Below are 11,039 nucleotides of genomic sequence, written 5' to 3' on the forward strand. Positions count from 1 at the left end.
TTTTTGTGATGTCCCTTTAAGTGGTATATGTATATATATGTATATATGTACGTGTCGTTCCTAAAAAATGAGAAAAAAAAAAAAAAAAATCTTTAAACATACACCCTTACATAAGCTTTACTAGATAAATCCACCCACGAGTCTGCATCGGGATCAATTTCGTGTCATGTTTACACCATGGTGAGAGTGAGAGGCCTTTAACCCGCCAACGTGTATGCACATAACATATGCGCAGTTTTACCCCCGTGAATTGTCAGTAGCATGCACATATATACACATGGGAAGATACCAGTTACATGGCTCTCTTTGGAATGCTAATGCGCGTTTAACAACACCCTTGAAAGCAGAGCAACGTCAAAACGTGAGGTGAAAAAACTGGCCTCTGTGGTTCATCCCATTGCTGCTTATATATTTATATATATATATTGTATACACCATATGGCTTGAGCATTTTTTGTGTTATGCTATGTTACTTTATTTTATTTTCCTTTTTTTTTTTTTTTTTTCTTTTAAAATCCCAAACTAGCACAATTTAGTAACTTTTTTTTTCCCCCCATTTTTTTTTAATCGAAAATACGGCTTAAATTTTTTCAACTCGCGGTGCTGTTTGTTCCTGTGGTTGTTGATTATTCCCCCGGTTGGCAGAAAAAAGAAAAATCCTGATTTTTGTGTGCCAACTCGCGCTTGAAAATGACTGTAGGTTATCCCCGGTGAGGGGTTGGAAAATTTAACTTTGAAATTCCCGCGTGATTGGCGGCATATATATGAATGACCAGGGTTATGACGGGGGTAGGAACGGGGCGTCCGGGGGGGGAAGGCGGTCATTACGCGAGCAACCGGGTGAACAACCGGGTGAACAACCGGGTGAACAACCATGTGAGTAATCGGGTGAACAACCGGGTGAACAACCATGTGAGTAATCGGGTGAACAACCTCGTGAGTAACCACCCCAGCAACGGTGCGAACGGTACTGGCGGGGAAGGAGGGAACGCCGAACTGATGTTGAGGGGTGATACTGATCTGGCAAGAGGAATACCCAGTTTTCCCCAAAGGTATAACGCAAATGTTCTTCCGCCCCCCTGGACTGAAAAGGAAAGTAAATCGAAGGAGGACATGCACACTGAGGGGAATACTGCTATAGAGGAGGGAATCCACCGCACACTTAATTGTTCGCAAAAAAAAAATAACCACGGGTATGAAAAAACAAAGGATGCGCGTGAAAGCAAAAAAAAATTTTTCATTAACGGGAAGAAGTGCGCAAAAAAAAGCGGCGCACAAAATGATTATGCCATCAACGAATGGAACGATGAACAAACAAATTGCAATTTAAAAAATGAAGAAATATGTTTTTTTGGAGGGGAACAAAATAACAAAATGGATTATGCACACCTGCATGGGAAGCACAAGAGTGTTCCAAATAGGGAGGAAAGGAAAGGGGGTGGAAAAAAAATAACCAGCAATGGTCGCATGGTTAGTGACATAAAGCAGAGCGCGCACGTGGGGGATACGTCCAACCACAATCTGAGTGACAAAAAGGATGGAAAAAGTGTTGAGGCGAACCATGTGGACAGGGGGGAGCAGCAACATAAGGGGACACCCCAGAGGGGGAGGAGAAACCATTATAGTGATTGGAAATTTGGGAGGGAACAACCAAATGCAAATTATTACGATAGGTTCGATTACGTGAAAAGGGAAAGAATGGTGGACCATTATAAAAAGTTAGACGCTGTTTACTCCAGCAATAGTGGAAGGAGCAATCGCGACTACCATCAAAGGGGCAGCTACCGAAACGAACCCACCGGTAGGGGAACAACGGATCGGTGGCATCGTTACTACCCCAAAGAGAGAACCAACAAGGCGGCAGAAGGGAGCACAAGAGACCAAAATGGAACTATATATAACAGCAGTCATTCGGTTCGCTCACCTTTGAATAATCCTCCACACGGTGGCAACACGGACATGAATTACCCCAATAACATCGTCAAGAGAAGGGGAAACAGCAAAACTACCTTTAGTCACACTGGTGAACATGAAAAGGGAAGGCAAAAAGAAGTGCGCGGGGTTCAGGTGGACCAATCGGTGAACTCATTCCAACAGAATTTTGCACACACAAATGAAGTCCAAGTACATCCCGGTGAGGGAAAAGCACACTCCCAAGTTAATCGGAACGAGAAATCAGAAGAACACTTCACGTATAGCCTTCACGAAAGCAATGAGAGAAGTACCCCCCCGCTGCAAAATAGTTATTTAAATGAATCAAGCCAAGTCAACATGGTTGCAAATGCTTGTAGAAAGGCTGTGCTTGAAAAAGAAACTGAAAGAGGCCAAAGTGGGCCGTATTATATTCATCATGGGGTGAAAAATAATGACGTGGTGGAAGTCCCAAGGGAAGAAGAACCCAATTGGAAAAGCACAAATAACGATTTGGAGAAAAAGGACAGCATGAATGAGAGCCCCAGTGCAGGTACCAACCAGAAGGATACCCCACCGATGGGAGGCAGCCAAAATGCGAATGACAATCTGAGGAAGTTGAAGAGGGAAGAAGAAAAAAAAAAAGTAATGAATTGGAAGCTGGAAGAACAAACGCTGCTTGAGGAAGGGTTGAGGGTTTATAAGGATTTAAAAAATTGCCCAGAAAAATGGGAAAAGGTTAGCGAAATTGTGAAGACGAAGGGTCCAGAGGACTGCTTGAAGCGGTTCCTCTACTGCAGGTTCATCGTTTTGAAGGAGAAGCAAAAGATGGAGAAGGAGAAGGAGCTGCAGGAACGGGAGCGACAAGAGAGGGAACAGCAGAGCCAACTCCAAACGAACCAAACAAACCAAACGAACCAAACGAACCAACCGAATGAGGAAGGCAGTGAGCAGGCGAATGACGAGGACCTGGAGCAGGACATTGACAGCGACGACATGAACATAAACAACAATGCGAACATAACGGGGAAGAGTCTTGTGCTTAGCAACGCCCACATCAAAAATATATCTCTGTACAAGGCCGTCCAGTTGAAGTAGGTGCTTGCAAGGGGGGCCTTGGCGTGGGGCGGTCTCCACCGCCAGAACGCTCTCGCAGTTGTGCGCGCCCCATATGTGTACACTTCGTATGTGCTCTCTTCGTATATGCTCTCTCTTCGTATATGCTCTCTTTATATGTGCTCTCTTCATATGTGCTCTCTTCACATATACATGCCCACGGATCCCCCTTTTATCCCCCAAGGCTGCAGCTGCTTTGCACCCGGTGCTGCAACACTTTTGATGTCACCACGACGAGCAAAGACGCACCCCAGTTAGGTAGAGCGAGAATGTCCGCCCTGAGCATTAGTTGCGTCAGGCGTTTTCTTTTTGTTGTCTTTTTTTTCATTCTGGCATATCATGATGTTATTTTTTCTCCCCCCCCCCTTTGCATGCAGTTTGCACCTGCGTGAACTGCAGCAGCAATGCGGTTGTGGAGGTGTACAGAAATATTTGTTTCATGGAGAACAGCTGCGTGTGCATTTTGAAGTTTAACCAGTGCTCGCTGATGGTAAGCCGAGGGTAGAAACGACTCCACGGAGTTTTTTTTTTTTTTTGCGCCGTTGCCCTTCCATTTATGTTTCCTCATTTTTACTTTTTTTTCCCCCCCCTTTTTTAGGACTTGTTAAGCGGGGATTACAGCGTGAATTGCGAAAGCTGCGGGAGGAAGAGCATCCTGAAGAATGTCACTTCTGGTACTGTCTCAAATCGGATGGACGTCGCCCCAGGGGGAGGAGTTGCCTCTCCCCGCACGCATGTGTGTACATGGATGAAGGCACCCACTCGCGCACCGTCATTTTTTACTGACACGCTATTTACCTCTACCCCCCATGACAGGCAAAGAAATGCACGCCAACTGCCAGAAGTGCTTCACCAAGTTGGAGTTCAAATACAGCGGCTTTTCCTTTGATGAGATAGTCAGCGCAAACAATGCCGCGATAAAAAAGTAAAGCCACTCGTATGCATCTGTGTGCATATGTGTGCACCAACAGGGGGGCACGCACGTGCACACGTATGCCCCCGATGCGTGTACGTCTGTGCACCCATAAATAAGCTTGCACTCGTGCACGCACACACACACACCCCTCTCCCCCTTGCAGAATCGACGATATGATAAACAAACTATTCACGAAAAAAAAGTCCAACAAGAAGGCCGTGGCTGCACCGAACAATTTGAAGATAGAAAAATGCAAAAACGTTATAAAAGTAAATAATATAGAAGTGAAGGATGGTGCATGCAAGCATTTTAAAAAGTCCCATCGCCTCTTCAAATTCCCCTGTTGTAACAAGGTGAGCGGTTTCCGCGTATTGACGACTCACCACGGGGTGTATATACACTCGGGCGAGCATCATGTGGCACATGTGCACCCTTATGGTTTGTGCACTTTCTGTTACTATCCTTTCGAAAACACAACATCACTACGTGTTGCTGCGCCCCCACCCCACGCTATATTTTTCTTTCTCCCTTTTAAAGATATTTCCGTGCCCCACTTGTCACGATTTAAATAGCAACCACGAATGTGGCATTGCCAAGCGGGTGATTTGCGGATTTTGTTTCCGTGAATTTGATGACGACGACGTGTGTGTATGTCAGCGGGACAAGAAGACGAAGAAAGGCGGGAACTTCTGGGAGGTTTGCGAAATGAGGGGAAAAAAACGTCACGCGCGTCATCGACGTGTGCCAACTGTGCCACATGTTCATACGGGTTATATATCGATGCACGCGCAACATGCGCACGTGTGTGCATACACGTATGCCGCTTCGCGGGCCTACACACCCTTCACCACTGCCCCCATTTCAACTTTTCAAGGGAGGAAAAGGATGCCGCAACGCAGTGGCGCTAAGCAAAAATGACTCCAAAAAGTACAAGTTGTTGAACCGGCAAACTGTGCAGAAGAAAAAGAAGAAGTAGGAGGCGGGTCTGGCTGGCGAGTCAAACCGGCGCGTCGACACATTTGTGCCATTTGGATCTTTACAAATGGGGGGAATACATACATACTGTGCTGCGCAGTAGTATGTGGCTTTAATTTTTGTTTTCTTTTTTTTGCACGTTTCTTCACTTTTTAATTTTTTTTCCCACCCCGGCGCACTTTTTTCACGCGCATTTTTTTTATGCGCATTTTTTTCCAGTTAGCACTTCCCCCTTTTTTATTTCGCCTCATATTTATAACAGTGTGTGATTTACTTTTAAAAATCTAATTTACTATGATGCGTGAATTTAAATTGGGGAATTCATTTGCGGTAAATGGGTAGGAGGTTAAAAAAAATTTTGATGAGTGCTAGGTGCGTGTGTAAATGGGCCGATATAATTGGACAACTAATATAATGGTCACGTAAAGGGTTAACTTCGTGAAAAACCTCGCGCGTGGCTTCAAAGGCACGCCCCGTTGACTATTTCGTCAGCAACGCTGGGGCAATCACGCAAAAACAAAAAAAAAAAAAAAGGAAACAGCGGGCGCGAAGCGACGCACAAAGAAAACACAAAGCGAATCAGATAAATAAAATGACACGAAAAACACGCTACGTATAAAATAAAGGGCATGCAATTTTACAAAAAAAAAGGAGAAGGGGCCTTTCCGAGAGTGCATCAAATTGGGTCCTTAGGAGACAAAAACAAATATTGGCACCTGCGGAGGGGGAAAGGGGGGAGGAATTGGGAACGCGGTATAGACGAGTGGGGAGCCAAGGAAATGGCAAAATGGAAAAATGACGAACGGACGAACGGACGAGCTCACGGGGCACGTCTGGTGGGGGGGCCTCTTCGACCCTGCGCTCCCGCTGCGCCTTACTTGTGAGTGAAATGCAACTTATGGATGTTGAGAAAGCCGGGCTCTCCATCGTACTGGAAGTAAATTTTGTTCTTGTTTTGAATAAACGTTTTGTCAATCTTCACTTTTATGTCACTTCCCTGGCAAAGTTTAATCGCACTGGACATACCAATCTGCACCTGAAAAATGTGGAAAATATTGCGAAACCCGATGACTTCAATGACCTTGTCATCCATTTTCTGCTTTCGGTACTTCTGCTTCCGTTTCTTTTGTCTGTAAAAGTCCAGTCTGTACGATTTGTATATGTTGCTATAGTCGAATGGCTGCTCATTCGTGGGGGGGGAAGCATTTTCCTCCCCTTGTGGATGATTCACTCCTTCACTATGTGAAGGTATAATCCCATTTGTTTTTTCATTTTGGAAAAACTCCGATGGGTTGACATCCTCCCCAGCCGAATGTTTTAAAGCAGCACTTTTTAGAAATTCTGCCATGCCCATTTTTTTATTGTCATCAAAAGGGTGCCCAGTTCCCCCCCCGAAACTGTTCGAAAGAACTCCTCCGTTATTTCCATTGTGCAAATTATCATTCATTGAGCAGCCAATAAAGCTGCTATTGCTGGAGGTGTTGGCTGATTTGTTTCCATCCACTTGTTCCTTCATCTTCTTTTTACTTGTCCTCCTTCTTACATGTTCCTGTTTTTGTCTATTATCAATGTCAGAATGGTAGTGTTTATCCTTGTCATCATCTTTCCATATTTTAATTCCCCCAAGAAAGTAGGGGATGTTAATCAAACACACACTTTCTATGTCCTCATCAATTTTGACCTTCTTCCCATCACAGTACAATTTTATATTTTTGTTTAACTTATATTTGTATGTATTGAAGCAGAAGTCTCTGAAGCCTACTTCTCCATAGAGTATTTTATTTCCAATTCTGCTGTTAAAAAAATGGGGGAACTTTTTTCTGATGTTATCAAAATGGAGAGCTAATCTGGAGATGATTCCAAAATCGAAGTAGTTTATAAAGCTATTGTTTAAAATGAGGTTGTTATTTATGTCATATGCTTTCATGTTCCATACATCTATGTATTCGTTTTTTGTGCTCTTCATTTTGTTTAAGTACACCAGTGGGTCGTTATTGTACCCGCACCCCCATCCTAGACTGTAACTTAAATCGTTTCCTGTGCCTAGGGGGAGTATACCTATAGGTGCACATGCTATGTAAGATTCGAGAGAACTTTTGTGCGATCTCTTTTCTTTATCTTCCCCTTTGATAACGTTATTTATAATTTCTTTTTGTTCACAAGAGGGGTGATCACCTTGGTCAGTTTTTTTTTTTTCCTTTGAGTGCACAACTTTGTATCCATTATCTATTTGGAAGATGATATTTTCATCACTTGGATTTGGATTTTCTGCTTCCAATTTGGAGAGTCCATCCGTCAGGGTTGTCTTCCCTTTTACATCCATTTGGTAATCACCCGGGGAACCACCTGAGTAACCACCCTGGTGGGGTGTCACATCGTCCCCATTGCAGACATACACAGGGGTTTCCCCATCACAGTCAGCGCTGCCGCTGTTAAGTGAATTCCCATTGCTGTAGTTCAAACTGGTGCCATTACCAGAGTGCAGCTTATTGTCTGCCTTGTTTGGGTTCGTCCCCAAGGTCCCGTCCGGTTCATCACTTGGGTTCGCCACATTGGCTTCCTGACAGTACGACGGCGAATTTTCATTTAATTTGGTTTTCATTGGCAAATAATTGGTGGCCTTTTCTTTGTAATCATGGTAAAGAATATTGTCGTACATTTTTTCATTCTCCTTCCCCCTCCGAGATTCAGAATAAGGGTCCTCATTATTCTCTGTGTAATTACTATATATGAGTGTGTTGCTATTGTAGTACTTGTCCATCATGGAGTTTCCGTTTTGGAAGCTCTTCACCGTGCTTCCCTTGTAGGCTTCGTCTTCGCAGAGTTCGCCTGTGTTTTCTCCATCATCATCCTTTTCGGTGCCCTTTTTTTTGAAGTTCCTCAATTTTTCCAGGATGTACAGGTACTTCCCGTTTCCGCACTTGGCTTCGGTTCCCCTTCTGGTCATATCCTTGGGGCTGCTGCGCCCCGAGCTCCAGTCATTGATCTCGCTGTTCAGATCGTTACTCAGGTGTTGCCGCAAATCGTCATTTAAGTCGCCATTTAAATTGCCACTTAACTCGCCATTTAAATTGCCACTTAACTCGCCACTTAACTGGCCCATTAACTCGCTACTTAACTGGCCAATTAAGTCGCCCTTCAATTCGCCATTCAAGGCGGAGGGATCGTCGATGCGTCTACCGCCTGCAAACGTGCCCTTCACCTTGGACGTCAGCTTGGGCGCCAACTCATCACTTTGATTTTCGCCCCACACGTGGGCCGTGCAGGAGTCATTCCCAAAGTACGTTTCCGCGTTCTCCTCACTTATGTGCCCCGCATCGTCATCGTCACCGCAATGGTCTGCATCTTCCCCATCAGCATTCTTCTCACTCCTTTTTTTTAAAAAAAAGGTAGTCGGCTTTTTCGCTTGCGCGGTGATGTTATTTGCCCACTTCTTCCTAAGTGCGTCTTTATTGTGCTTCAACTTTGCCGTAATATTCATAATGGTTTTATTTAGGAATGTACTCTTTGTGGAGACAAAGTGTTCACTTTTTTTATCACTCCTGTACAATTTGTAGTATTTCCCCTTGTTCTTTCCCTGCAGAGCATCCATGGCAACTTCATTTGCAAAAAATTTTAATAACGTGTCGATGAAGATGCTTATCGTTCCGTCTCCTCCACAGAGAAGGATAATTACTCTGTTCAGGCAAATCATTTCCTTATACATATTCAGGGCATTTAAAACATTTTTTTCACTTTTTATACTTATGATTTGTAGGGGGTTAAAATACATAAGCAATTCTTGGTAGAGTTTTTTTCCAACTTGTCCTCCACTTTTTACATTTACAAAAATGAGGAGAAATTTTCTACTACTTTTTATTTCATAGATTGGCAAATGGATAGGGAAGAAATTCAGAAGAAAGTTTTCATGCACTGGGATTACACTATTTTTTGCTTTTGAACAATTAGGGAATGATTTAAATTTTCTCATTTTGTGAAACATGGGGAAATGGTTTAAATAATCCAGGCAGAGTTGTTCATCTGGTGTGTGTTTGCCTCCAACGGATGAGTTGTTTCCTCCTTTCGCGTGTTCCTGTTTCTTCTCTTTTTCGTTTATTTCGTGTGCGTTCAACTCACCTGTTCCATCATCATCGCGCGGGGTATCATCCAACGCATTGGCGGTGTAGCTGAGTATCACCTCATCATTGCCCACTCCTGCCTCGTTCACACGGTGGTAGGCATTCGTCAAGAAATCTAGAAGGACGTTTTCTTTAATGGTAACTTCGTACGGGAGAAGCACATACTTGTTATTTCCATAGGTACAAATTGCGTCCTTTACTTGTTTTTTTTTATCATGTGTTTGGTTTTTTTTTTTGGCAATTTTCGCTATGCAGTGGACATGAAAATATTTGTTGCACCAAATGCATTTATATATGTACTGTTGGACAAAGGGTGGAAAGGAGAAGTAGGAAAATTTTTTACTGCAAATGTTGCATTTATTATTCCACATGCAGTTCCTAATTTTTATAAACTTGTGTTTATTTTTGAAGAACACAGTCGTTTTGCAGCTCATCAAGTTGGAGTTGGGGGCACATTCTATGTGGCACTTATTTCTGCACACCACGCATTCGAAAATGTCCTTTTTGTAAAAAATAAATGAGTAGATGCTTTCATTGCATACGTTGCACAATTCGGTTCTGTTAATACTTTTTAGGTCAAATATATGTGGGCTGTAGGTTATGTGATAAAATTCGTTATTCATTTGTTCTACATCTGTGGGTTCAGGCGCTTGCGAAAGGGTGGGTTCTACTATTTGTGCCTCTTCATTGGGCGCGCAACATTTCTGGTCATCCGCTAGTTCGGCTGCCTTCTTACCGTTTCCGTGGCGCACATTATGTAGCTGTATATATATGTTGATCTTTTTCTTCTTTTTGTTTTTACGACGAGCAAAGATGATACTAATGAGCACTATGCACAAGCAAAAGAGCAGCTTCAAAATCCCTATTCCTAGAAGGTATTCTTTGCATTTATTTATAATGGTCACGAGAAGATTTATATAAACATTTTTGTCTACATAGGCAAAATCTTCCATTTCTTATGAATCTGAATTTGACTAGGAACGGGGCAGTTGGCGGCATGTGCGCGTTGCTGACTCGACTCGCATTTTAAAGCCCTGGCCTTTTGCGCTGCGCGGTCTTGACACCTCTAAGGCTTCGCACCTTTAAGGCTTTGCACCTGTGTGTGTATGTGGGTGGGTGGGGTTCTTCTAATTAGGTTCTAAATTATATGTCTCTTCTCGTTCCTTCCCTGCTTACCCATAACTATGCCATGTGTAAGCAAAAATCAGCAATTGAGTTTTTTTTTTCTTCTTCAAGTTAAAAATGTGTTATTTTTTAAAAACGTGTTTCATTACTGCATTGTCGAGGGGAAGCTCAAGACTTATGCATGTTGAAAGGCGTTAAAAGGGGGGAAAAATAACGGAAAAACAAATAAGGGAAAAAAAAGAGGGGCGTCAAGTGGTACAACAAAAGGGGGAAAAACGGATGGACACGCCTCAGGACATAAAAGGAACAATCTACCCCGTGGATACAAACTTGTGAGAGAAGTATTGATTTGGCTTCTTTCTACACTGTGCTATTTTTTTTTTTTCTATCAATGCATGTGCACTGCCCTTTCTGTCAAAACTTCTGGGTATCATGTTACTCAGCGAAGTGGTTTCCTCCGATTGCTTAACTGTTCGCCTATCTACCAGTGTGACATTTGGGCAAATTCACTAGTGCGGTGTAGTACGTACACAAATGTGAGCAACGCAAATGCCTTTACCTGCATACGTGTATATTTTTACCTATTTATACATGCGGACGTCCCCCATGGCGATTGCGCTAATTTCACGCTGTCGGAAATATACATGACTTTTTACGTTGTTTTTCAGTGAATATCAATATTAAAAAAAAAAAGTTACAATGAATTATCTGCATCACTAATTCAAATGCCTGTAGTTTTTATGTTTTCTATTTTTTCTAGTTAGAATCTAAATAGTATAAAAATAGAAGGCGGGAAAAAAAAAAAAGAAAAAAAAAGTACCGTTTGGTATAAACAAAAATGTATATAAAAAAAAAATTACTTTTTAAAATTGTATGAA

At 42.8% G+C, this 11,039-nt stretch overlaps 2 protein-coding genes across 2 annotated transcripts; one reads left to right on the forward strand and one right to left on the reverse strand.

Annotated features, from left to right (window-relative positions):
- Positions 1-1,374: 1,374 nt before the first annotated feature.
- PCYB_073780 (hypothetical protein) lies at positions 1,375-4,919 on the forward strand (the record flags this gene model as incomplete). The annotated part of the gene is made up of 8 exons (XM_004221775.1): positions 1,375-3,005; positions 3,212-3,285; positions 3,405-3,517; positions 3,626-3,701; positions 3,844-3,952; positions 4,107-4,296; positions 4,481-4,639; positions 4,818-4,919. The coding sequence occupies 8 exons, from the start codon at positions 1,375-1,377 to the stop codon at positions 4,917-4,919; spliced, it is 2,454 nt and encodes an 817-aa protein (XP_004221823.1).
- Positions 4,920-5,594: 675 nt separating this feature from the next.
- Positions 5,595-9,989, reverse strand: PCYB_073790 (diacylglycerol kinase; the record flags this gene model as incomplete). The annotated part of the gene is made up of 2 exons (XM_004221776.1): positions 5,595-5,634; positions 5,797-9,989. 2 exons carry the CDS (start codon positions 9,987-9,989, stop codon positions 5,595-5,597), a joined length of 4,233 nt encoding a protein of 1,410 aa, XP_004221824.1.
- Positions 9,990-11,039: the final 1,050 nt, after the last annotated feature.

The sequence above is a fragment of the Plasmodium cynomolgi genome, chromosome 7, assembly GCF_000321355.1.
Source record: "Plasmodium cynomolgi strain B DNA, chromosome 7, whole genome shotgun sequence".
Classification (NCBI taxonomy): domain Eukaryota; phylum Apicomplexa; class Aconoidasida; order Haemosporida; family Plasmodiidae; genus Plasmodium; species Plasmodium cynomolgi.